General features: G+C 41.7%; 1 protein-coding gene across 1 annotated transcript in view; it reads left to right on the top strand.

Annotated features, from left to right (window-relative positions):
* Positions 1-27,519, top strand: part of LOC121892313 (protein unc-80 homolog) — a 47,402-nt gene that overhangs the window by 1,552 nt on the left and 18,331 nt on the right. Inside the window, exons 4-34 of the mRNA XM_042405300.1 lie at positions 846-1,186; positions 1,722-1,845; positions 1,954-2,018; positions 2,325-2,467; positions 6,986-7,259; positions 7,494-7,628; positions 7,794-8,010; positions 8,472-8,612; positions 9,900-10,168; positions 10,712-11,053; positions 11,151-11,282; positions 11,711-11,858; positions 13,075-13,125; positions 13,631-13,779; positions 15,019-15,182; positions 16,010-16,108; positions 16,366-16,574; positions 18,526-18,632; positions 20,029-20,182; positions 21,872-22,044; positions 22,176-22,388; positions 22,498-22,633; positions 23,354-23,487; positions 23,766-23,943; positions 24,027-24,236; positions 24,528-24,625; positions 24,716-24,919; positions 25,052-25,159; positions 25,773-25,911; positions 26,266-26,447; positions 26,570-26,701. Of these exons, the coding sequence (XP_042261234.1) occupies positions 846-1,186; positions 1,722-1,845; positions 1,954-2,018; positions 2,325-2,467; positions 6,986-7,259; positions 7,494-7,628; positions 7,794-8,010; positions 8,472-8,612; positions 9,900-10,168; positions 10,712-11,053; positions 11,151-11,282; positions 11,711-11,858; positions 13,075-13,125; positions 13,631-13,779; positions 15,019-15,182; positions 16,010-16,108; positions 16,366-16,574; positions 18,526-18,632; positions 20,029-20,182; positions 21,872-22,044; positions 22,176-22,388; positions 22,498-22,633; positions 23,354-23,487; positions 23,766-23,943; positions 24,027-24,236; positions 24,528-24,625; positions 24,716-24,919; positions 25,052-25,159; positions 25,773-25,911; positions 26,266-26,447; positions 26,570-26,701 (5,171 nt within the window). The remainder of the gene's footprint in view (positions 1-845; positions 1,187-1,721; positions 1,846-1,953; positions 2,019-2,324; positions 2,468-6,985; positions 7,260-7,493; positions 7,629-7,793; positions 8,011-8,471; positions 8,613-9,899; positions 10,169-10,711; positions 11,054-11,150; positions 11,283-11,710; positions 11,859-13,074; positions 13,126-13,630; positions 13,780-15,018; positions 15,183-16,009; positions 16,109-16,365; positions 16,575-18,525; positions 18,633-20,028; positions 20,183-21,871; positions 22,045-22,175; positions 22,389-22,497; positions 22,634-23,353; positions 23,488-23,765; positions 23,944-24,026; positions 24,237-24,527; positions 24,626-24,715; positions 24,920-25,051; positions 25,160-25,772; positions 25,912-26,265; positions 26,448-26,569; positions 26,702-27,519) is intronic.

Genomic DNA, 27,519 nt, shown 5'->3' on the forward strand with positions numbered 1-27,519 from the left:
CTGTGACTAACTATTATTTTCATTACTGATTAATCTGCTGATTATTTTCTTGATTGATTGATGAATTGTTGCCATTCAGAATTTTCTTGAGCCAAAGATAACCTTTTCAAGTTTACTCTCGCATAAGACAAAGAAAATACTAGATATTTGACATTTTTTCGAAAATGACTGAAATGACAGATTATCTGTTAATTGACTAATCAATCGATTAACCGAAATTATTTGGCTTTATAGTTGTGACAATGAATATCTAAAGGCACAGATGATAAACAATTACATCATAGTAAGAATCTTTTTCAATGTACAAAATTGGACAACGAAATATGATATGATTCAAATGGACTTTTTTAAGTCCAAGAGGAGTTTATGTAATAACCTTTAGAGATGCCATGTTATCCTTCAACTGAAGTGAAAAATCATTCAAATCAAAAGTTACAAAACTATTGTTTTGTGTAAGTTTCTATGAAAATGATTCTAGCTTCTCAAATATGAATATTTTCTGGTTTCTTCAGTCTTCTATGACAGTAAACTGAATATCTTTGGATTGGATTTGATTGTGGACTGCTGATCAGAGACATTTGAGGTCAGAGCAAAAGAAGACATTTGAGGATGTTATCTTGGACTTTGGGAAACAGTGCTCAACATTTTTCACGATTTTCTAATTGAGAGAACAATCAACAGATTAATCGATAATGAAAATAATCCTTACTTGCAGCTCTTTATAATTCCAGTGATAAACAGGAGCCACCCACACAAACACTAAAGCTTCATGCTGCCTCTCGAGCCCATTCATCACCTCACTAAGCTGCCGTCAACATTAACTCCTGACCTTTGACCTCTGACAGGCCACCAGGACAAACTGGGTGTGGCCGAGACCAAGCTGCTCCACACCCTGCACTGGATGCTGCTGGACGCTGCCCAGGAGTGCAACCATGAGCCCAGCCTGGGCCACGGCTGGTCCGCCGGCAGCAGCAGCAGCGCCTTCCTCCAGCCTGTCGGGAACCAGGGCTCATCACCGGGGGCTCCTGGCTCCTGCTCTGGCTCAGCCTTAGGGGGGTCTGGGCCCCAGCACAGCGGTTCCCTACTGGAGGAAGATGAGCACACTCGTACTAAGCTGTTCCACAAGAGTATGGCCACCGTGGAGCTGTTTGTGTTCCTGTTCGCTCCGCTTATTCATCGGATAAAGGTTTATTATAACAGAAAACTATAATACTTCCTGAGTTAATACCATTCATTGTTACTGTGCAGTTTCAGTATTTTCTATCATACAAAGAGCTACTGTCTCAGGGGAGGTTTAGCAATTATTAGCAGCAGCTTTATTTAGCTTCTTTCTAGAATTATTAATATCTATATATATTATTAATAACCCTCCAACAAATACATACTCAGGGTCACCCTACGCCTGGATTGATCTGTGTGTACAAACAGATACAAGGGTCAGGTTACAATACTCTCGGGATTGTTCTGTTTCCCAACTGAGCAATAAATTACTATATCTTGTAAGCAATCATATCATAATAGTAGTGCTCTTTGAAGAATCCAGTAACATTATAACATCTTTGCATTTCAAGTCATAAAAGTTGATTAGTGAGCCTTTTAAGTTGTTTCTTGCTTTGATTGGATAATAATTACATGATTGAGGAAGCAGCATTTCATCTTCATGCAACTCATTTGCACTAATGCTTCCTCTGTAAATTTGAAATATGTGTCCTTTTTTGTAGGAGTCAGACTTGACCTTCCGATTAGCCAGCGGTCTGGTAATATGGCAGCCAATGTGGGAGCACCGCCAGCCTGACATCTCTGCCTTTACTGCGCTCATCAAACCTGTCAGAAACATTGTGACAGGTGAACAAAAAAATCTTCACTTACAGTTAATTGCATCCCTTTAAGAATGAACCTTTTTGTATTTGTTCGTACTTAAGATATATAATCTGCTACTCCTGTCTGCAACAGCTAAGAGGAACTCCCCAGTGAACAACCAGTGCAGCCCCTGTGGATCCGGCAACCCAGGTCCCATGGTGAGTGAGTGTTTTTTAGCACAGATCTTGTTAGAATTTGCTACAGACGTCCCATGTTGATTGAATGTGTTCAGGCAAGAGTCTGAGGCCGCTTCCCCTCCCCCTTTTCAGCATTTCCCCCTCAGGGGCTGGCTGCTAATATTCATTAGCACCATCCATCCGGGAGCATTAGTGTGGTTAGCTAGGGTCACTACAGAAACCTCACTCCAACCTCAGAGCCTTTAATTATCCGGAACTGTCTGTCTGTCTTTTTTTTTTTTTGTGCCTGTTTATCTAACCATCTATCTGTCCATCTGCCTCCCACAGGGCTTCCAGGTGGTTTGCGAAGCCACCCAATCAGATTCCTCCTCCCCCACGGCTGGAGAGCAGAGCTGTCGTCGTGGTAACTCAGTTGAGAAAGGTGGCCCTTCCCAGCAACCCCCGCCAGTCAAAGGCCCTTCCAAGAAAAAGTGAGCACTGTTAATCAAATTACCATCAAGAAGCAGGGAGATAGGTAGCTTTTGGTAATGTGCAAGTCATTTTTTTTTTTTGGAGCTATGTGGAAGAGTTATGTCCATGCAGGCCTGCTGTTAAGAAGGAGGTGGAGGTGTCATAAATAGTGTGAATGCAACAAGACGACGCCAAATGGGAAGTGTTAACATAATAACCTACATGGCACAGACACTTTTCATCCATCATCTTTCCTTTAAATGTGTGCTCACTTCTATAAGTGCATTTTTTCTTTGGTGTCAGACTTCCTAACGTAATAGAATATTCTCTATAATCTAATCGTTGACAAAACTTTTATTGTCTCAAAAGCAGCTTGTCTGTTGGGGTTTGGACATCCTGTCGCTCTGTCAGCTTAGAGATTTTGGTGATGGCGACCCAAAACAAATCCCCATGAATCAAGTCATGTTTTCTAGCATGAAATCAAAAATTTGTCCTTGAGAGTTTTACAATCTGTACAGCATACAGCCATCTGTAGACCCTTGCTTTTGACAAGGAAAAACATGAGAAACTCAGCAGAATTAACAGAAGAGAGATCTCTTTTACAGAATGGATTGACATTTACGTAACAGGCAAAGGGGCAGCACTGCAAAATACTAGGAATGCAGCATAACAGAATTTCAAGACAACAGAAAATATAAGAAACCAGCTAAATATGACAGGATGTAATCATCAGTCAAGGCTGCAGTTTGCCCTTGGTTCATTTTACTGATGCATGAGTAACTTGATTATTACATAGTTGCTCTTAAAGGCCCTGAAAACTATTTTCACTTGGCTTCCTGCAACTGAAGGCGTTATACATGGACGCATAATTTTATGCCAAGATAGAACCTTTTTTAGTAATTGCACTTGAGAGATTGTCTTTTTTTCAGTTTTTGTCTGAGCTCTTCTCACTGGTTTTAAGTGGGCAGGGTGCTGCTGGGAAAAGGTGGGTTTATCAACATTTGAATCAAAAATTTGAGTTATTTGCCTATGTTGCCTGGCCACTGTCAATTGATTGGTGCTTATTTAGTAATTAATATTTAACTTTATAGAGAAATACTTACCAAGTCATGGGGGCTTTAAACCCATAAAACATTTGCAGTTTGGTTTCTGTTTCTCTGTAGCTGTTCCAATTTGCATGAAAGAGGACCAAGACTTGTTTTTTTTTCAGGCACAACACAGTCACGAGATGCCACTTCATGTTAAATGTAATGTCATGTCTCACCAAAAAAATCTCCACATGATTTACATAAACTGCACCAAAAATGTGTTGGTCAGTGTATCATATTAGCACAACAGCATCTTTTTTTATCACCAATATGAGATATGTACATGATGTCTCTTGCAACATGAACGGGTGTTGTTTTTCATATTAATTATTAGTGCAGATTCATAATGAGTAATATATTATTTTATTCACAAACACTGCTTTGACAAAAGCTTTCATAATGAATAATTTATCCAGGATTTACCAAAGACGCTGGTTGTGGGTTGAAGCAGTGCAGAAGTGCAGTGATTTATAAGTGACCCGCGCTGACACAGAGCTGGTGCCATCATCTCGTTGATGGCTAAACATTTAGCCCTGCGGCACCGTCTGTCGAACACACTGCACAGCACAGCTCGCTCCACTAGCTCGTGAGAGCTAGCGTATAGGAATAGCTCCTCCTTCCCCTGTGTAATGCGTTGCTCTAAGCAGTCTCAGTCAGCACAGAGACACACACACACATACACAGCCTTGTCTTGCTCGAGTATTTGCAGACCCATCTGACATTTGCCCACATAACCAGGGTAATTATGCTGAAGTAATGTGCTACATGTCTAATGCTGGCAGTGTCCCTGGCCTGGCATGACATGGCCTGGCTTGATTTGGTCTGCCCACGGCAAGTCTGGCATTGTTCGGCCTTCACTGCCAGACTTGGGCTCAGTCTGTGCTCACTTTGGCACCAATGAGAAAGGTTTGACCAGCTCAGCTGGCAGCTAATTGTAACTGACTACATTCACAGTCCGATATTGTTAACAAAAGTTTTGGTTATCTAAAAAGAAATATAGTAAATACAAATTATGTATTATTGTGACATCTAATAGCTCTGAATCCAGTGAAACAGCAGGAATATGACACCGAATACACTCTGCAGAGAGTCCCCATTTAAATACTTCGAAACATTTGTATCCTATGTGGGTGTTTTGATGTTTTTAGGTTCATCACAGCTGGTCCGTCATCATCCTGATTCACCAAACCAGTGGGCTGAGAAGATAAGAGTGATGTGGGGAAGGCGTAGAGAAGTTGATAAGCCATCCATTGCTCATCTCAGCTCCTCCTGACAACCAAACAAATCACTCCAGTGCTTCTCCCTTTGATCTCTTTGACAGCCAGCAACTGACTGAGAATCAAAATAAGCCTGAACCCTCCTCCCCCAAGCTAGTTATATCCTCCTAGACTCAAAACTCAAACATGAGGATTTTTGAGCAGTCACATGGTAATGCAGGGAGGGAGAGATTTATCCCTATTGTTTCTCAGCATGCACTCAACTAAGACAGATTAATTGCTTTCTTTATGTGTCGATGGTGGGAATTTTAAGCCGTTGTGTGCAACTGCTGAAATGCAAGATAGGATGAGAGCAGGGCTGAGGAGAGAAGTGCGTTGAATGTAAATTAGACATACGGCAAGGAGAGTTTTGACACTTGAGGGGATTTTTCTGTAAGAGTGGATTTATTTTATGCTTTCAAGTTGTTGCATTGGACCCACAAAGAGGTGGGACTGTCCATACCAGCAGATTTCAGTCCAAGATATTCAAATTTTAATTCAAATGTGCATCATATGTTTTTCATTTTTCCCTGTCAACCCACAAGCCGTGTCAGAGTTTACATTTTTATCTTCCCCTACACACACCTCTGCGTCGTACACCACAGATAAAATAATTTCCGCTATCAGGTCCTGTGATTAATGCAGCTTACTCATCCCGTGGCGCGGCATCCACTGCTGATGCTGAGGCAGTTTCCATGGCAACCGCTGGCTGCTGCATCTCTTCTACCGCATGGAGTCAGGGGCTGGGCCGCTGCCTCTCGGAGGGCCTGGGGTGGCTGTCGTCACTCGGTCTCCGTGGCAACCTGACACAACAGCAGTAGGGAGAGTATGTGCGTGTGTGTGTTGGCTAGACAGTGAAACATGATACAGCCTCCCTCTGCTGTCCGCTCTCAAAGTGATTCATGTAGATATCGACCATCTCTTCCTGCTTCATTTATTACAACGGCCAAGATTAAATGCCTTCCTCTGTCTCTCTCCCTCTCTCAGGGTATCAATATGTTTCTCCTCAGTGTGCGGCGCTCTACACGCTCTGCAGCTCACCAACCACTGACCTTCATTCCAGCTTATTTATAGTGGACTCACGTAGGCTTAGGCTCCCTCTCTCCCTGCTGTTCTCCCAATGATGCTGGAGGGGGGATCTGCCCTTGTTTATCATCCTCCTTTGATGCATTATTAATGAAGCAATGTGGCAGAAGTTGATGACATGCTAATACAACAGGCTGTGATATAGTGTTTTTGTCATGTTAATAGCTAGTTGTATCACAGGACTGGAAAGGCTCAAAACGCTTCAATTAGTGTTGCATTTTGGCCACTTGTCACAATCCCCTATCTAACTATTGATCAGGCAGTTGCTGCATTTCTAAGATGTCACTTTCACTTCTTTTCAGTACCTCTTAATTGCATCTTTTCACTGCTTTGAATCAATTTCTGTCTTTTCACTCCATCCATGCCCTTCCACAGTTTCTGCTTCCATGCTGATTTCCGATCTCTGCCCCTTTCCATCCTTGATTTTTAATTCTTTAAACTCTTTACAGATTTAGCATTGCACTTATATAACATAGTTGGTCTTGTGATCGACAGTTTAAAAAAGTATGAAAATCGCAGTATCTCTTTTATTCCATGCATTCTTCTTCCTTGTCAAAACCTGGAGCCGACATACTCCATTATGCAACTCGGCCACTGACAGTTGGGTTGGAGATTCAGGTGTCTTGTATCCGGTACTACACATGTTCGCATATACTTTACACAAGAACATGTTTACCCAATTTGAAGTTGTTTGTTTTTTTGTTTTTTTTTAAATAAATAGATAACTGATATGAATGCATAGAGGAGAATGTCAGGGTTCAACAATGTCAATGGGACATTCTCTGCCTCAATACTATCTAAAATGTATTGATAATACACAATAAAATAAAACAAAACTCACTTTTGACCCATTAAATTAACCAAAACTTATTTGGGATGAATATAATTGGAAGTTTGACACTGCAGTTCCCATCATGCTTTGGGTGATGCAAACAGGAAGTGTAACATTGCCATGCAGTTTGTTAGTTAGCAATAACAAATCCATGGTTAGCTGTGAGCTACAGCTGAGCTTGTTTTAACCTCTGTTTGTTTTAAATTTTAAAAAAAGGGGTTAGGATTTTTGACAAAAATCAATCAGGTGCTAAACACACTCCCCACTTTCTTCCAGGACATCAGCTCCTGCTGGCTTGCCAACATCCCTCGCCCAGCAAGCACGCTACGCCACCTACTTTGACGTAGCAGTTCTGCGCTGCCTCCTGCAGCCCCACTGGACGGAGGAGGGCGTGCACTGGGCCTTGATGTACTACCTGCAGCGCCTGAGGCAGATCCTGGAGGAGAGGCCTGAACGCACCCCAGAACCCCTGGTTGCACCTCTGCCACGTCCTCGCAGCAGCTCCATGGTGGCTGCCACGCCCTCACTGGTCAATACCCACAAAACCCAGGTAATACCAAGAGGACAAAGAAGGAATAATGTGGATTTCATGAATGAACTATATAAATGTTAACACACAGGATTAATGCTCTATTGCTATCTATTTGTCATTTCAATGGCAAAACAAACTGCTGAAACACCCCTTCTTGCCCAGGCTGTCATCAAAATGCATTCATGTTGTCTTTCAGATGTCCATGTTGCACTAACTGTCACATCATCTGTGTCCTCTGCTGTGTATCTGCAGGATATGAGTCTAAAATGCAATGAAGAGGGCAAATCTCTGAGCACGGAGACCTTTGCAAAGGTGTCTCTGACCAACCTCCGTCGGCAGGCAGTCCCTGATCTTTCCTCTGACCTGGGCATGAACATCTTCAAGAAGGTCAGAGACATTTTTACACTTTATCACATTAATACAAGATAGGCAATATCTATTGGCACTGTCAGCTTGGTCACAAGTAAAAAATGTGCAAAATTTCTTGTTCAGTTTTGTAATTCAGTCAGTCGTGGTTCTCACTGAGAAGCCCTTTTTCTTCTTCGGTGTCAGTTTAAGAACCGGCGTGAGGACCGCGAAAGGAAGGGCTCCATCCCCTTCCATCACACGGGAAAGAAGCGTCAGCGCCGTATGGGGGTTCCTTTCCTGCTCCATGAGGACCACCTGGACGTCTCGCCCACCCGCAGCACCTTCTCCTTCGGAAGCTTCTCCGGCCTGGGCGACGATCGGCGGACTCTGGACCGTGGGGGCTGGCAGGCCACTATCATGGGTAGGCAGAGCTCTCTTCATAATGAGAATAGACTGCATGTCACCAGTTCACAGTGCTGCTTACTCTCCCTTAAGCTCCCATTTGGTGAGTCAGAGGATTCTGCCTGGATCTGGCTGTCAGCTAGTGAATTAGGTCAGTTCATTAACATTGGTATTGGCATTGGTATTAGCTCTCACAGAGAAGTGTGATTAAAATTTGCCACAAAGATGTTTTTTATTATTATCCAGAGCAACTTTTTAAAGCCTTCTATGAACCTGTTTACTGTGTAAATCCACTTTGCTTGGCTACTGCTTAAAATTTCCAAGGATTATTCTCAAAATGCCAAATATACTGTATGCAGAACTCTCTCCCATACTGCTTTAAAATATACAGCTGGCCTTTATCAGCTCATTATAGGTGTGTTTGGATCTGTACGTGTGTGTGTGTTTGATTGCTGACATCTAGATCTGTTGCATCACCAGGAAAATTCACACGGAGGGGCAGCACAGACACAGCTGCAGACGCAGACAGCCTGAGCGCCAAACACTCTCATTCCCACCACTCTCTGCTCAGAGACATGCCCGACCACTCCAACAGCCACAGCGATAACACCGTCAAAGAGGGTAAGGAGGATGCAGATCTGTGGTCCAGAGCATGTTAGTAAAAACACACTCCATAACAAGTTTTCTCCTCTTTAATATCCAATGAATCAATCAAAAATGAGGACTTATTGTCCATTTTTTCATATTGTCGATGTATTGTGGAGGGAAGTAAACCAAAAATTATCCATTTCTTAAATTTTTAGATGCACAGGAGAAAGTAAAGTCAGCATACAAAACCAGGATAATAGAAAATGTTGTGTGCTGCTAGAGAAGCTTTGCAGAACAACAGAGTGGTATCAAACATGTACGTTTTATAAAAATATAACAAAATTACAAACTACAAAATAATCATATTGTCATCCATCAACTCTAATAAAGGGAGGACAGGCACTGCTAGCTCCACTGAGGCCTGCTGAGCACAGCAGAAATAGGACAGGATTATATAACAGTAATATTGTTGTGACAATGCTAATTTGCATACAAGTAACAGTGCTGGCTGTACACTCTGCTCTGCACTGCATCACGTGTATGCTATTAGGTTAAGTGAGAACAGAATATAATTATAGCAGAGAGTTGATTCTGACATGATGAATTTAAACCTCTGAAGAATTACTCGCCTCTCATATCATGTAGAAATAAGTGGAGAAAACCTGCCACAAGTGTACCGTCATTTCCGTCTTTACACAAAGTGAAAACAGAGCTCTTGTTGTTTTTTTTGTGAAATTCAGAAGAAGAGAGAAATCCTACATATATTTTGATTTAAAAAAGAACTGGATTAAAATTTAATGCATTAAATATTGCTCTATTTGCAAGATTATGACACTTGGGATTGGCTTAAAGCCTTAAATTAAGTAATTATAAACCTTGAATATAAGAGTAGACTGAGAAGCATAACATCTGAGCCTTCAGTTACTTTTTTTTAAAGATCTAAATCAGTTGTTTTAGCCCTCTAAGTTATACACTTTAGCCCCAGTTATGCCCCAAAATGACTTCAACTTATTGCTCTCAAGGGGAAATTTGTCTTGCAGCCAGGTGAAACGCAGAATACACAGAGGCTTGAACATAAAACAAACAATAGAAATAAAACACATGCTTAAAATCTACGAACGGACTTTAAACTATGTACATAAGATCATCACATAAAACTGGGAGTACAACAAGGGTAATTGATCAGCAAAAGGGACATATTTAGAAATGAGAAATTTCGTACAATTAAAGAAATCCAGTAATGGAGTTAAGAAACAACAAAACATTCAACATGTGAAAAGTATTTCTCTTCTCTAACATGTCTTTTCCTGCCGCCAACAGTTCGGTCTCAGATCTCCACCATCACAATGGCAGCGTTCAACACAACAGTGGCATCCTTCAACGTGGGCTACGCCGACTTCTTCACCGAGCACATGAAAAAGCTCTGCAACCCTGTGGCCGTCCCAGAGATCCCGGTGGAGCCGCTGGCCTGCGCCAACCTGCCGCGCAGCCTCACCGACTCCTGCATCAACTACTCCTGTCTGGAGGATGGGGAGAACATTGAGGGGACCAATAACTTTGTGCTGAAGAACGGCATGTTGGACCTCACTGTGAGTGGCTTGATGAAGCTTAAATTATCCCTGTGGGCAGATACAGTTAATGGAAGTCTGCTGCTCTACTAACCAACAATGACACAAGTGGGAACCTAAACTGAATTTGATGGAGGGGGTTTTCTCTCTCAGTCTTGGTCGACGGTCCCCAGTTTGCTTTTTGTGTTTTATGTTTCCAGCAGGAGAGAGTAGTGCAGAAACAATTCAGATAATTTTTTTGGTTTAAGTCATTTAACATGCAAAAAATGCCAAATGTTTAATTTTAGCCTCTCAAATTTGACAATTTTTCTGCTTGTTTCTCCTTCATAACATTGTAGATTTAATATATATGTTTTTTGGACCGTTTGTTGGACAAAACAAAAGTTTCAGGCTAATTAACTATTCGATTAATTAAGAGAGTCAATAGACTACTAGGTAATAACGATAATTAGTTAGTTGCACACCTAAAGAGCCCGCAAGTGAAATTAAAATGTGGAACTGTCAGAAAAAGGAGTCATTCCAGCATCAATTTCTCACCTTTTTTCTCTCCCCCTTGTATGCCAGGCTGTCCTCCGGGCGCTCTACGCTGTCCTGAGCCACGACATCAGCTCCCGGATCTGCGATGTGGCCCTCAACATCATCGACTGCCTGCTGCAGCTGGGTGTGGTGCCCGGCATGGGCAAGAAACTGTCCAAGCCTGACAACAAGGAGAACCAGGAGGCACGAGCCAAAGACCCGGCGGGGCAGGGCCTAGGAGGAGGAGCCCAGGGAGGCGGGGGGGTCCCGGGGACTGGCGCAGGTGGAGGGGGAGATGGAGGCGGAGGCGGAGGAGGAGGGGGAAGTGGTGGAGGAAGTGGGCAGGGGAGCAAGGATGACGTGAAGAATAACAAGGATAATGATAAAAAGGTGTGTTATAAATTTGGAGATATGAAAATATAAATAAAACTGTATACATAAAATGTTTGTCCTGCATGATCATGTTTGTGTCCTTCCAAATGAACAGGAAGAGGGCTCCGGCCTCAGTGCCCACCGCCTGGCTCTAACCATGCTGATAAAGATAGTCAAGTCTCTGGGCTGCGCCTACGGCTGCGGCGAGGGGCACCGTGGACTGTCAGGAGATCGCCTCAGGATGCAGGTCAGACTCCTCTCTCTACCTCAGCTGACCCTCCTCTGTGCATATTTGCATTTTCCACAAATTAGCACAGTTTGCAGTGCCTGACATGTATTCATTTTCTATTAATTATTAACTGCATCGCCCGTTTGGTGCAATCAAAGTTTCATGAAAGCGAAATGAATCCTTCAAGGGGCACTGGGCTGAGTTTGTAACATCAGTGAGAAGAAGCATCTGCAGTTCTATTTTAACGCTGATCAATATTTTTTATTATTGGATTAAGTAGAGGAGCAATAAAATGCTCTCTCAACAACTGATATCCTCCATGAGAATCAATGAAAAATGATGAAAATAGCACATCCTGCAAAACAATACTTCTGTGTAAATCTTTAATACTTCACAGTGACTTTTTTTTCTACTAATATATCTGGTCCCACCTCTTTCCTTTTCAGGCGCAGAACTGCCTGACCAGCCTGTATAAGCTGGACAAGCTGCAGTTTCGCCAGACAATGCGCGAGTATGTCAACAAAGACTCCCTCAATAACATTGTGGACTTCCTGCATGCACTGCTGGGCTTCTGCATGGAGCCCATCACTGACAGTAAGTATCTAGCGTGTGTGAATGGGACCAGATGTGCATCAAGACACACAGAAAATACGCATATGCACTGACAACAAATGCACAAATAGGGCACATCAGGGTTTGACCAACATTGGTTTAGAATGCTGATTCTTACATAAATTAAGAGAGGCTGCAAATAGTTGATATCCTGTGCAGTAGGGCTGCAACTAACAATTCTTTTCCTCATCAATTAATCTGCTGACTATTTTCTTTTAATTAATTCATTGATTGTTTGGTCCACAAAACATCAGCAGAAAGTGAAAAATGCCCATCACAAGTACCTGGAGGCCAAGGTGACTTCCTCAAACAGTCCAAAGAGAAAAGCAGCGAATCATCACATTTTAGAGGAAGTGAATGTTTCTGTTTAAACAATTAATCAATTGTGAAAATAGTTGTAGATTAATTTGATTGTTGTTTTAGCACTACTGTGCAGATGTTTGCAGCAAACTCTCTTGTGTTTTTGTACATTCATAACCATTTAAATCTATATTACACTCAAAAGTCTAATGTGGGTGCTACATTACAGAGTAGTATGAAATAATAAAAAGAAATTTATGGCAACTAGGATGCTCCAGTGTGGTTGACAAAGCTGAATTGTACTACCGCTGTCTCACCCCACACTTCGACTTTGCATTCCAGCGCTATATCTGTTTATATATCTGTTTTACCCTTCCTCCTTCCACTTGTTTCTGCTTGTCCGCGTCCCCTTTTTGTCGTCTTCCTCCTGCTTCCATCTTCCCTCCTTTTCTTCATCCACCTCAACGAGACTAATCCTACCTTCCTTACTCACTCATCCATTCTGTACACTTGCCAATCCAAAGCTTTTCCCATTACATCTCTGCTCAATCAGTGGCTTTATTGCTGAGCATTGAGACACATTGTACATGCCAATTCAGTTTTGCACTGAAAGTTTTGACACGGTAACTTGAATCAGCACAATCATGTCATACAAAATACTGTATTATTGGCAAGTTACTGAACCGATGAGTGTTTTAATTCTGAAAGTGCACAGGGCACTGTGTTTAGTTCTTTTGATGCGTGTGTGTGTTATTTTTACACGTGGCAGTCTGTGTGTGTGTGCGTCTCGAGTTCACCTCCTTCCGGAGGTGGGGTGCCACGTCCTTTAAGACACCGCCTACATGTCTGTGCTGGCCTGATGTCAATCAACTTGTGCCCCGCCTCTTTTCTCTTGCAGAGTACGGCAGTGCAGGTGAGAGGTCCAGGAGGGCGAAAAAAAGAAACATCGGTAGATACACATAATCAATAACAATAATATAAGCAATAAGATGAATACACTCACCTGATCAGACTCATCCCTAGGCACCGCTTCCATTGCTGCACCCCTCACTCTGTCCGAAAGTGACAAAACTCGCCTGCAACTCCAAAATTTAGACTTGTATGGTTGAATCTGGTGTTCATAGAGCTTCTATTTTTTGCATAGACAATAAGTATCATTTAACTGGACCAAGAGGATAAGCCCCACACTGTATGGTGTTATAGCAGGCCTTAGTCACTTGCATGTATTCCTTATCCCCTACCCAAAATCCTTTTCAGTTTGCTTCTCCCCCATATGCTTTATGGACCCTTTCCTTTGCCCCACCTGCCCCCCTCCCCTGCTCCTTCCCTCCCTGTTGTATGGGCTCACTGTTTTAAACTCAAGCTGGTCAGCTGTCAATAATGTTCTCCACCCTTGCTGACTAAACCACCCCCTGTGTGATCCGTGGTCTCTCCCGCCTCCCTGTTGCTTCCAGACAAGGCGGGCTTCGGGAACAACTTCACCACAGGGGACAACAAGTCCGTGGCCCAGAACATGGAGGCGGTGGTGGTGGGCTGCATGTTCAAGTCCCTTATCACCCGCTGCGCCTCGACTACACACGAGCTGCACAGCCCCGAGAACCTGGTGAGTGGTGTGTGTGAAGTCATCTGTCCATCCGCCTCCCTCTGTCTGTGTTTATTTTTCTAAGACCGTCTCTTTGGCTCTTCCTCGATTCAGATATTCTGCCTGTGCTTCAAATCATTTGTACTTATATTACTTAATTATTAATGGCTCATTTTGTAAAAAGCCTAAAGAAGACATCTTTGTTAATAATGCTTTGTCATACATAATGAATTGGATATGGAGTATGCTTAATCTCACTCTGAATTAAGACCTTTAGATGACAGAATATTGTATATTTGTCCTCCAAACGATGAACACAAACACTGTATTTTAGAGCTGCAATGATAAGTCACTTAATCAATTAATTGCCAACTATTAAATTCATCACCAACTATTTTGATAATCAACTAATCAATTTGAGTCAATTCAAGAAGAAAATTTCCAAATTCTCTGATTCCAGCTTCTAATATGTAAATATTTTCTGGTTTCTTTAGTTCTTTATGATAGTAAACTGAAAATCTTTGAGTTGTGGAAAACTAAGACATTTATCACCATTTTCTCACTAACAACTAATGGATTAATCAAGGAAATAATTGACAGATTAATTGATAATGAAAATAATTAGTTGCAGCCCTACTGTAACATGTAACATGCAGATAAAACCTCTTAGACCATTTTCCATCAATTATACCAAGTTTCTAGATGCCTTTTGATGTGTACCAGAGTGCTCCAAGATCATTGTTTCTCTGTAAGACAATCTCATAACTTGCCTTTTGTGTCTCACATGATGAAAGCAAAGGGCCTTACATAAGGCAGAGAGAGACATTAGTACAAGAATTTTCCCAGATTTTTTTAACCAAACATAACATCGGATAGTTACTGCAGCCTCTTCAAGGCTAGTTGGATCACTGCTTTAAGAGCACTGAAGTACTGTGGCCACTTTTTGCAGCTTAGAAAGCCTGAAGGCTGGCATGACTGGTGTACGTTAGCGGAGGATGACACACTTTTCAAGGCAGGCTTCATTATGGCACAGAATCAGAGGCCACCCACTCACAAGCTGGAGCTTGGTGGCTTCAGCACGCTCCTGCTCACCCCGCATTTATGCATATATGCATGTACAAAAATACACACTCTATGTTCGATGCTAATTGCAAAGTTATATCTGATTCTAAACCCTAACTGTCAATTTTCTTCCTCTTACACTTTCTTGTTCACGCACCATTCGATTCACACGTTGTTTGTCACCCTCTTCCTTTACAGGGTCTGTACTGTGACATCCGCCAGTTGGTGCAGTTCATTAAGGAGGCCCATGGAAATGTGTTTCGCAGGGTGGCACTGAGCGCGCTCCTGGACAGCGCCGAGAAAGTCGCCACCACCAAGAAACCCGAGGAGAAGGAAGAGACCAAACAGCCTGGACCAAGGAGGTACTGGCCAATCAGTGGCCAGAAATGGTCTAAATGACATCATGTTTTGTCCAACCATAAACTTGTAACTTCCTATTGAGGCGTCTTTTAACAAAGACCTTAAACCCTTCCCCTAGTAAGTGATAAAAGAATATTTCTCATCCAATCTCGAATCAGTGCTACGCTTCTCATCACTGCTTACCTTTATTTTTTAATTTATTTTCTGTCCTGTCTGCATCTGTTTTTCTTGCATGAGTGACTGATTTGATGTCCTTATTTTCTAAATGGCCTGGCTGTACTGAGTAGGAACTAGCAGGCTGAGCAGAGTTGTAAAGTATTGACTATTACGGACTATTACGTTGCTGGTACTCATCTTTTCATGGGATCTTGTCTTGATCTTGTTGACAGTAAGAAAAATATGGAACAATGCTAGATTCATGAGACACTAAAAACACTAAATATTTGAAAGGGCTCCGGACATAATTGCAACATTTCTATGGAGTTTGCTTGCATGTTCTCCACATGTTCGCATGTATTTCATCCAGGTATTACAGTTTTTGACCGTTGACCAAGGCACAGGTCTTAGAACTTGCTTCCAGCTACTATACTTGTGCTTTCAACTAAATTGTAGAGCTGGGCAAATGCAGTGGATGATTTTTCTCCACAGGGTTGAATTACGTATAACTCAACAGTGGCTTAGAGCTCAAATCTTCATGCTATACTTGATTTCAACAAGTACATACGTCTTTGAGTTTCCATGGGACAATCGAATGGGTGGTTGGGTTCAGTTGGTGTCCGAATCAGGTGGCCTGAGCGCTCTATCTGTGTGTTGGGGTGTGTGTGTGCAGGTCAGAGGCGGGTGTGTCCGGGGAGAAGGGTCAGGTGTCCAGTGCTGCAGATGAGTGTCGCAGCTACATCTCCAGCAGACCCCCCCAGACACCCGAACAGTGAGTGTCCACCTCACAGCATCTCCATATAGCACCATCTATGTCGAGCCAAGCTGCCATTTCTCTGTTCAAAGTCAGAAAAACTTCCTGTCTCCTAACTTTTAAAAGTCTTCATGTTGCTCCTCCTCCCCAACTAAATGAAGAACAGGTCACAGCGCTTAACATAGTAACACTGAAAGATGAGAATATGTGTGAGAAGCATTTTCTCTTAAATAGACATTTAAATCCTGCTTTCCTTCTCTCCCTCTCTGTACCAGTGAAGAGCAGATCCCAGGTGCTCTGCTGGGCAGGAAGGATTTTTGGAGGAAGATGTTCAAGTCTCAGAGCGCCGCTAGTGACACCAGCAGCCAATCAGAACAGGACACCTCAGAGTGCACCACTGCCCACTCTGGCACCACCACTGACCGGCGCTCCCGTTCCAGATCCCGTCGTATTTCACTACGCAAGAAACTGAAACTGCCGATAGGTAAGAGCAGTTATTCTGCAACAACTCCAAATCTTCTTGAACACTGTTTCCATTGAATTGCACTGTAGCAGTTAGCTAATATTATTGCACTCTTGCACATTCATTGAACGATGTCAAGCAATAAACCAATGAAAGTTTTGATTGTCATTGTGATTGTCACAGGTGAAGCTCTGCTGTCTCTAAGAAATATTTGCATTACTCAAACTAACTGCATTTGCATGGATTTCTGAATCCTGACTCATCTATAGTGCAGAACAAAACAACACTAAAATAAAATAAAAAAAATAGGCAAATCCTTAATTTTTAATAGTAACCTCCAAAGAGTTACCTTCCAGACAATTAAGGACCATTAACTATTGTATTTTAAAATAATACAATTCAGCATTAAAGAGAACATCCAGGGACTTGCTTGTTTTTTATATACAAACTGTATATTTTTGATTGTCTTTTGTGTGTTTGATATGTATTCAAAACTGAATAAATCAAATTCAGCACAATGTCAGTTAAATTAAATTAGATAAACAGGATAAAATCTAATTAAACTTAATTTCTTGGCCCAAATTCAAGAATCTTCAAGGGCGTTTTTTTTACACTGTGTTAAGATCAGTTTTTACTTCATATTTTTGTATGATAATGCAACGTCCGGTTTTCTTTATGTCAAGAATGTCTAGTTTTGGTCTAGTAAATTATTATCTGTTCTCAGTGCTTAACAAATCTTCCGAATCATTTTTTTTTTATATCAGATCCGTAGACAGTATACATTTCCATGACCATACCATTGCATACGCTGTCCTAACCGTCACCTTGAAATTTCACTCTAACATGATGTGTTTTGTATGTCTAACATTGGAACACTGCCATGTCAGCAAGGCCAAGTCACCTCATCTCTTTGGTCTGTTTTGTGTTCCTTTTTGTGCCTCAGCATGCCGTGGGACTGTTCGCCTACCACTCACTCTCTCTGTCTTACGTATGTGGATGTGGAACCATCTTCATGTTTGTGTCATGTCAGTTTGTGTTGGTCATCTCTCCCAGTGTGCACGGTGCTCCAGACCTGGGTCAAATTGTATTTTGCAAATCGTATTAGACGGATGGAGGGTGCTGCAGGTTACATACTTTTCTTTGATACCCTTTATTCAGTCCTACAAAGGCTATGATAGGGGTATAAGTGAAAGCTAGCTGGTGAGGTAGCCACGTCTAGCATTAGCTAAAGCTAAAAATTCTGATATATTACTCAACCAATATTTTGGTACTTCAATTTTTTATTCCACATAACTAAATGGGGGGGGGGGGGGGGGGGGGGGATCATATATTAATTTTTTTATGTTGAATTATTGATATTATTGATTTTCCACATATATTTACATAAATAAAATATATTAGAGGGACAGACAGACATATAGAAAGGCAGGGATACATTTAATCCCTACCTATAATCTTAATAAAGTAAATCCAGAAAAAGGATAGAAGTACTGTTTTCACCTTACCCTGAAAATCATCCAAAAACAGATTGCAGTATCTGCAGTTTTTAGGTATTATGGATTTTGTGGCAGTATGCCTTTGGGTAAAATAATCAGCCTTAAAATTTAGCATAGTTTACTCCATCTAACTGGCAGCTACTTATGTGAAAACATACCATAAAAGTGTATTTGCAAATACCACTCGACCATGGTCTTTTGTTTAATCCATCAGGAAACAAGAAAAAAAATGTTTGTACCTTTTTTGAATGAACCTCAGTCTGTGAATCGTTATGAGCTTAGATACCCTGAATATGTGTGACTGTACAATAACAATGACTGAATGCTTTCCCCCCGATGTTCCCTCCTCTTCCTCGATACAATGTGTGTGCATGTGCACTAACCCAGTGTGTGCAGTACATCTGTGGCTTTATACTTTTCTTTGTTCTGCAGTGTCAGTTTTTCATGTACATTTCTTTATATTCATGTGTCTCCAGGAAACTGGTTGAAGCGTTCCTCTCTTTCTGGACTGACCGACGGTGTCGAGGACCTGCTGGATATCAGCTCAGTGGATCGACTCTCCTTCATACGACAGAGTTCAAAGGTCAGGAAGGTTAACAGTGTCATAACATAGCATGTTGCAACTACCTGCCCAAGTAATGAATTAGAATTAGCATACATCCCATGTCTGCATTAATGCTTTAGAATATATATATAGATGTCTTAGTAATAGAATATGTTTAAATGGTGCAGAAATTACAATATGATAATGAAAAACGGATATTAGTTAATAAAAAAGAGTGAATAAACTATTTTTTGTATCATGTTACAGTAGCAAGAGAGTAAATAATAGCCCTCATCAGACCACTGGGAAACCCTGGAACCCTAAACTTTCTACACAAAAGTCAAAAGCCCTGTTTTCTAGACCATTAGGTCAACAACAATTTATCACAGTTGTTTCACAAAACCAAAAACAAGTTATCTGTGCAGAAAGCATTTGAAATCTATGGAGCCTGGGAGGGGCCATGGGGAAAAAAATAACTAATTTGTGGTCTCGATTTAGTAATTTGTGCTCTCAGTTTAATAATTTGTACTCTCAGTTTAACAGAATTCACCTTCATGCCATTCTCTTGTCCGGTGTACAGCCTTACTATGGATCACTTGAATTTATTTTGGTCTAAGATATGTGGATATACTTTTTTGGCTTGTAAGTACAACACTGTGTTATCTCTGAGGTCCCATAAATATATTCTACAGGATAATAGAACTTTTTCACCATAAAATCTTTCATGCTCATGCTGATGTCATCCAGTTCATCAAAACTCATCGTCAGGGTTCAGGATTGCTCTCAAACCTGAAGTGAATCATAAGAAAGTAACTGTCATTACAGGGGAAATGTCTTCTTGATAGCTTTTTTCAAACTTCCGGCTGACTGAATGCCCTCCACAAAAAGATAGAAAAACCGAGAGCACTAATTAAGTAATCCCTGCCCACGAATTAATAAATTGACGGTACAAATTATTGAATCTAGAGCATAAATGATTAATTCAACAGCACTTATTAAATAATCCATGTGCACAAATTATTAATTCGAGAGCACAAATTATTAATTTTAGAACATTAATTAAGTCAAGTCAGTTTTATTTATATAGCGCCAAATGACAGCAGTCAAGTTATCTCAGGGTAGTTTTCACATAAAGCAGGTCTAGACTGTACTCTATGTGTGGGGAGAGAGACACACAGAGAAGCACAACAACAACTATAATAACAATAACAACAACAATAATAATAATAGAAATATGACTAATAATAATAATAGCGGGCGTGGGCGTCAAGCAGGACCACGGCAGCAGGCAGTCCAAAACCACGACCAATGGAAGCCTACGATCCATAACCAACGAGACGGGAAATAATCCATGTGCACAAATTATTGAATATCCAGTACAACTTATTAAATCATATCTGTGTGTGTGTGTGTGTGTGTTTTCATGCATCAACAGGTGAAGTTCACCAGTGCGGTGAAGCTGTCAGAAGGCGGCGCTGCTGGGCAGGAGTACGGCAGGGACGAGGAGGAGAATTTCTTCAAGCGGCTCGGTAAATGGAGATCTGGCAGGAGGAATCCATCCAAGCTTCACCACACAGAAGAGAAAGATGGTAGACCTCCCCCACCCCGGGGTGCCCCTCGCCCACCCACGCCCCCATCGTCCTTTGTCTATTTCTCACCCTCTCTGTTTGTCCGTGTGGTTTCGTGTCTTGTCTCCTCGCAAGTCGTAGTCTGTTCTTCTTCTCTCGTACACCATTCTCCATGTCAGCTCTGCCGGATAGCTGCCTGCTACACTCTGTTAGCCTGAATGTAGTGTTTTTTCAACCCATCAGAGTGTCTAGTTTGTAAAAATACACTTTTTTTCCTGAATGTTTGGCAGGATCTTTATGCTGAACTGTCTGCTACAAACTAGCTTCCAAAAAGTTCATGTAAAACAAAACAATGGTAATGAAAAGCAAGACTTGGTAGCAATTGACAGAGGAAATACAGAATCTTCCTTTTACAAATGAAAATATAAAACACACTTTTGTTTGATTCACTCATTACTATCAAGTTGCATAATGCGTTTTGGATCTTGACCCATGCTAGGGACTAGATTTAAGGAGATTTTGGCCTTTGCTTCATCAATTTTGACATTTTTTAAAATATACAACTCCCAACATTATAGAAGTGTAACTTTAAATGAGTTCAGGACATTTACATAGTAACCATGAACAAAGAAAATTATGTGCATTTACATCAAATTTCACAGGATTTTGGTAAAGAAAAGTAAAACATATATTCAAACCATTGCTGCAGTGTTTTTCATTGACTTTTTGAAACACATATATGTGACATCCAAATTTCTATCCATAAATTGTGCAATTAATTGCCTCAGAGATCACAAGGCCAGACATTCAGATGTGTTGGAGTGAACATTGTTTGTTTTTTTCCACAAAAGGCAACCTGTAGTTGCCCAAATATATCATCCTTCCTCAAAAGAACCAGTGTTATTGCGTTATAATGAAAAAATAGAGCACTCTGATAAATTTTCAGGATTCTCCTGCAACTGTGTGTTGTGTTACCAATTCTACATCCCCTTCTTTTCCAACTATGCACGTCCTGCTCTGTATTCAACAGCGGATCCCCTTTCTCTTTCTTTCACTTAACGGTGTAAAGAGAGGAATGGAGGACATAAGAGTTTGGGAATAACTCCCATCTATGAAGCCATCTTTCTGCTGTAAAGCGAATTTCTGTGCTACGTCAAGCATGGCGCTGTCAGTTCTCTCTCCATCTCTTCTGTGGTGACGTCTGGTGGTATTTTCCAGTGCCTGAGTTTCAGTCAAGTGATAAAAACAGAATGGTCCACATACAGCTTTCTACTGTATGGCTACGGTTACACCTGGCATTTCAATATGATTCATAAAGAATATATTATATGAGATTCCATCTGATCTACATTAATTTTTGTCCCTACTGCTCCTCCACATGATCGCTTTTTTGTGTGCCTCCTGTTGAAGCCAGTTAATGAATATCTCAAGATAATTAATTGAAAATCCAAGTGTAACCGCTGCCGATGGCTATGTGTCCATCTCTCACTCAGCTTCATTTGTCGGTGGCTCTTCAGTGCTTTCTGTTAAATGTCCTGGATGGTGATGTTGCTTCATGCAATGTCTATAATCTTCAGAATTGTTGTAGACATGGAAAACAAGTGCAGTCTTTGCCTCGCAAACGATTACACCCACTCAAAAAAATGTCCTTTCCCTTGTTCTCTTTGCTTCTCTTCTATTGTCTTCTATTCTCTTCATCTTTTCCTCCAGGGCCGCATGGTTTTCAGGAGCGTCTAGCAGCCAGTCAGGAGGCAATGAAGAACAAAAATGTGGTGAATTTGGGCGCCATTCGACAGGGCATGAAACGCTTCCAGTTCCTCTTGAACTGCTGTGAGCCAGGAACCATACCTGACGCCTCCATCCTTGCTGCTGCTCTGGACTTGGTGTGTTTTAGAATACGCCAATCCAATCTTTGTATTCTGCACATGATGCATCAGTGTAAACATGTCATCTTGGACTGTTTTATGTCCTCAAAAGCTGCCACCCTGACATATCTACTTTCTGGTTCTTACAGGAAGCTCCGGTCGTGGCCCGAGCCTCCCTCTTTCTTGAATGTGCCCGATTTGTCCACCGCTGTAATCGCGGCAACTGGCCAGAGTGGATGAAGGGCCACCACGTTAATATCACCAAGCGAGGCCTGTCCAGGGGGCGATCACCTATTGTGGGTAACAAAAGAAACCAGAAACTCCAGTGGAACGCTGCCAAACATTTCTGCCAGTGGGGAGACGTGAGTTGAAGATTTTGCAAAGGCTTCTGATTGTTAACGTTGACAATTTACAGCTTTAAGGCTTCATTTATTGTAAGAGTGGGTGTCTTTATGTGTTTTATCCACTCAGGCAATCGGAACAAGGCTCAGCGAACTCTGTCACTCTGACAGCGAGAGCCCTGCCAACATCCTGGGTTACATTTACGATGAAGAGACCAAACGAAGAATGAGAAAAGAAGACGAGGAAGAGGACTATTTAGATGACAGTGAGTCAAAAAATGAGACACAATATTGACACAAAAGTCTATATTAAAGGGGACATATCATGCTTTTCTGTGATTTTCTGTTATTTATATACTGTTATAATGATGATGTCTATATTAAACATAGTCAAAGTTCTAAAACCTGAGGTGAACGTATGTAAAAATGCTGCCCTGCAAGTCAAAAGCCAGGGCTTCAGCCTGCTCTGATTGCTTCGTTTGCAATGTTACCTCTATGTCTTTGTGTTGTCCACATGCATATTTCGCATCAGATTTGGGCTCGACCATACACGGATGTATTTGAGAAATTTCCGTTTCAAGAAAAAGAAGTGAAATCCTGCTGCTATTGTTTGTTTACGTGGCCTACTGAGCCAGTGGAAGTCTGCCAAGGGGCATCTTCTGGGAGCTGAGCAATCACAACAGAGTGGGCTCATCTGGAAGGGGGCCTTAAAGAGACAGGAGCTAAAAACAGCCTGTTTCAGATAGAGGCTGAACTGAGGGGCTGCATTAAGGGCCAGTATAAGATAAATAAGTGTTTGTTTTTTTTAACTGTAAATCATGCAAATTTATTCCAGTAGAACCCCAGAATATAAATATAGACATGGAAATGTGCATAATATGTCCCCTTTAAGAAAACTGCTCTCGACATTTGTCATGTGTTATACTTCTTCAACTAATTTGGCTTTAACTACAGTGTTTTATTTGTACTAATTTCCCACCCCAAAGACACAGTCAATCCTACAAAATGTGGCTGCCCCTTTGCTCTGAAGATGGCTGCCTGCCAGCTGTTGTTGGAAATCACCACTTTCCTGCGAGAGACCTTTCCTTGTTTACCACGGCCACGCACAGAACCACTTGTGGTTAGTGGTCACTTTTACTGTGTATTTGGACAGATCATGATGACAAGCCATAGTTGTTGATTGACTTTAAAAAGCAAAAACTGACAATAGTATTAGGAAAATAATGATTTCTGTGTGGTTGTTTGGTTATTATATCAGTATTTACTAATAGAAATTTGAAACATTATGCAGAAAATATGCTTAATACACCCATTGGATTGAATGTGTGAATGAATAATACAAGAAAATCAGTGAATTTACTGGAAATATGTAATACTAATGATACTCACATGCTTTAGGATCTGGACAGTTGCCGCCTGCGTCTGGACCCGGAGCTTGGTCGCCATCGCTATGAGAGGAAGATCAGCTTTGCAGGCATCCTTGATGACGAGGACGGACACGATTCACTCAACAGCAGCAGTCATACTCTGAAGTCTGACACCACCTGCGATGACAAGAAGACCCCTGAGTCCCAGGGTGAGACATTTGGTTTATTACTGCCCTGCCAGCTTGTTATTATACATAGATAGATAATTTCTCCCCACCTTCCACCTCTCCAGCACCCATCCGGAAGATTCGTATCGGAGGCTCCCGGCTGCTTCAGATCAAAGGGGCACGCAGTTTCCGTGTAAAGAAGGGTGGCTCCCTGTCATCTATACGCCGGGCGGGGAGCCTCAAGAGCACCAAGCTGTCCCGGCAAGACTCGGAGTCTGAGAACGAGGAAGGGCTGCTGTCACAAACACACAGCAGGGACACTGTCACTGACATAGGTAAGTTACAGACAAAACACTCGCAATAATGCTGAAATTCTTTATTTTATGATGGTGCATACTTTAAAAATAAAACACAAAATTAAAAAAGACATTTTTTACTGAATTGTCACATAAATAACATTTGCTAATTAAGTGGCATTACACTACATTTTACCTTGTTTGTGTGGACAATCTTCTGTCATTGCAAACTGAACTATATTTTTTAGCGTTGTGAGCAATGGCCAACAATTCAAAGCCAGTTCAAATAGTACATGTGTTTCCTCTTCTTTACTTTGTTTCCTTTTCTAGGCAGCCCCTTCAGCACCAGTGAACCCAGCATAGAGCCAGAGGGCCAGAGCACAGGAGGAGCAGAGGACAACTACCACCGCAACATGTCCTGGCTCCATGTACGGTTATCAATATGTGTGTAGTATATGTGCCCATACCGCGTCTGCGTGTTGCTTTTTACATACCGACTTCCCTCTCTCTCGGCACAGATTATGATCCTGCTATGCAACCAGCAGAGTTTCATCTGTACCCACATAGACTTCTGCCACCCACGCTGCTACCAGCACCACAGCCGCTCCTGCGCCCGTCTGGTCCGCGCCATCAAGCTTGTGTATGGTGAGACGGTCGACAGCCTGAGAGAGGACAGCACCTCCTCCGGTAACATCGGGGCACGCGCCAAGAAGAACAAAGAGGTGAGTTTCACAAACAGAAACTGTCCTGCACTAAACTAAAACCCCAATCTTGTTATTTATGGATTAATGAACAAAATGAGGGATGGGTTTGTGTTTGTGTTTGGTGGTTTATGAAAGTCTCTGTACCTTCAGTGTTCAGACAAGTCTTGCCTGAGGACCCCGTCCATGAAGAGGAGGCCCACTGACACCAACACAGAAGGGAAGAAGGACACCGGCATGCTCAAGTACATCCGCAACCAGGTGATAACAGTGACTCTGTGTGCACGTGTCAAATCAACGTGATTGAGATGATTATTTAGATAGAAGAACTTAGCCTTCTTAAAATAAACGGAGGAAGTCATGATGCTACAGTGCAGTTATGATGCATTTTAACTTTGATTCAGTTGGGTTTTTTGTATTGCTTTACGGCACAAATGGGCATTGTTTTAGAGCACAGAATAAAATCTGGCACTGTTCTCCCATAGAAAACAGTTTTAAACCTTGCAATGACAGACAATATGTGAATGAGTTTCTCTCTGTGCTGCTTTTTTGCAGACTAATGCAGATAACTACCAAGTTGTTCTCCTTATTCCAAGCAAATTGCAGGGACTTTAAATGCATTGATTCCTGCCATCTGTCCATTACATAATGACATTAATTTTATGGAAAAGATGTACCTTCCATTGTGTGTTTATAACCGCAAATGTAAAAGCTTTCATTATTTGGGTATGAAAAATTCTACCGGGAAAAATAACAGAAAAACATAATTATTTGTCAGGAAATGTTGCATATTACCACACACTTTACCTTTTAATCTTATCTATTACTCCAAAACTGCTGTTAAATTGATTTTCCAACCTGTGTTTCCCTTCAGGTGATGAGCTTGTCGCCGGCTCCTCTTTCACTGCTGATCAAGGCAGCTCCCATCTTGACCGACGACATGTACGGAGACATCCAGCCTGCAGCCTGGGAGCTCTTGCTCAGTGTGGATGAACATATGGCGGCCGCTGCTGGTGAGTCGGCCATCAGGCGGTGCATCCATGCTCTGTGGGTTGCCTCTGGAGGTTGTTGTGCCCTTCAGAGTTCGGATTATGAAACTTAATTTCATTTGGTAGCTTTACTTAAACATTTTGTCCTAGATATTCAAATGCTTTTGCTCGATCGCTTTTAATTTCTTTCTTCCCTTCCTGTTTCTTGATGACCACCATCATAACACACTTTTACCTTTGAATCACTCTTTTGCCCTCAACCGTAATTTCTCTTTTCTGCCCTTTCCATCTCTCCCTCTCTCTTGTGTTCCCTCACTTGCCCTCTTTACTCCCTTTCTCTTTTGTCCTCCCTCTGCCCCCTCTCTGAATCCCCTCCAGCTGCCATGTTCCTTCTGTGTGCGGTGAAGGTCCCCGACGCGGTGACCGAAATGATGATGGCCGAGTTCCAGCACCAGGAGGCCTGCCAGCGCATTAACTCCATCCTGAAGTTTTACACGCTGTGGCGTTTCCGCTACCAGGTGTGGCCTCGCATGGAGGAAGGAGCCCAGCAGATCTTTAAAGTATGGGATATTTTTACTGATCCCCAAAATGAAAGCTCTGTTTTCATTTTGTCCCTTGAGGAGACATTCTCTCTCTCTACTCAGCTACTTTGACCCTTTGTGTACTGTTTTTGTCTTTTCAGATTCCTCCACCCAGCATCAACTTCACTCTGCCATCTCCTATACTTGGCATGCCCTGTGTCCCCATATTTGACCCCCCCTGGGTGCCCCAGAACACTGGCAGTGTCCAGGACCCAATCAATGAAGACCAGTCTGTAAGTCTCTCCCCTGATCACATGGGTTACCTATTATGCATAATGCAAAAAAATATTCAGTATATTATTATTATTATTATTATTAGCAGAAGTGGTCAGGCTAATAGTATTTGTAAAATATATACACATAGTTTTGAATCATATAGGACTTTTTAAATTACATAATACTGTCAGTCATGTTACTTTCAAATGCACCTCTAGATGTAACATCACACCTGGGTTAGGTTTCAGTGTAAATTTGGTGCTATGCATTGCGAAATGAAATCACATTACCTGTAAAGAAAGCTCAGTTTAGTGATTATCTTATACAATATGGCCAAAAGTATGTCTGTCCATTTATTTTTGTCTACTTTTGTTGTGGGGCCCCTAAGTTCCAATGAAGGGAACTCTAAATGATAGAGCATTCAATTATATTTTAGCTGCATTTTCAACTTTGTAGGTGACAGAAAAGAGAGAGAGAAAAGAGACCCAGAAGTGCAGCTTTTATATAATCTCAGTTGGTCTGTGATTGGCTGCAGGGTCCCTATATTTTATTCAACATCACTTCCCAACCTCACTAATGCTCTTGTGGCTGAATGGGAGCAAATCCCTGCAGCCATGTTCCAGACAGATTATGGAAAAGCTTTCCTGAAGAGTGCAGGCTGTTACAGCAGCAGATAAAGGAACATAAGTTTGGAATGAGACGATCACAATGGACGTCACATTTGAGCATCCGCATACTTTTGGCCATATAACGTATAGATACATATAGCTTATTTTGGACCCGACAACTTATTAAAAGCTGATTCAATGCACTTTAGACTGCTTTAAAAGACATT

This window comes from Thunnus maccoyii, chromosome 24, assembly GCF_910596095.1.
Source record: "Thunnus maccoyii chromosome 24, fThuMac1.1, whole genome shotgun sequence".
Taxonomy (NCBI): Eukaryota; Metazoa; Chordata; class Actinopteri; order Scombriformes; family Scombridae; genus Thunnus; species Thunnus maccoyii.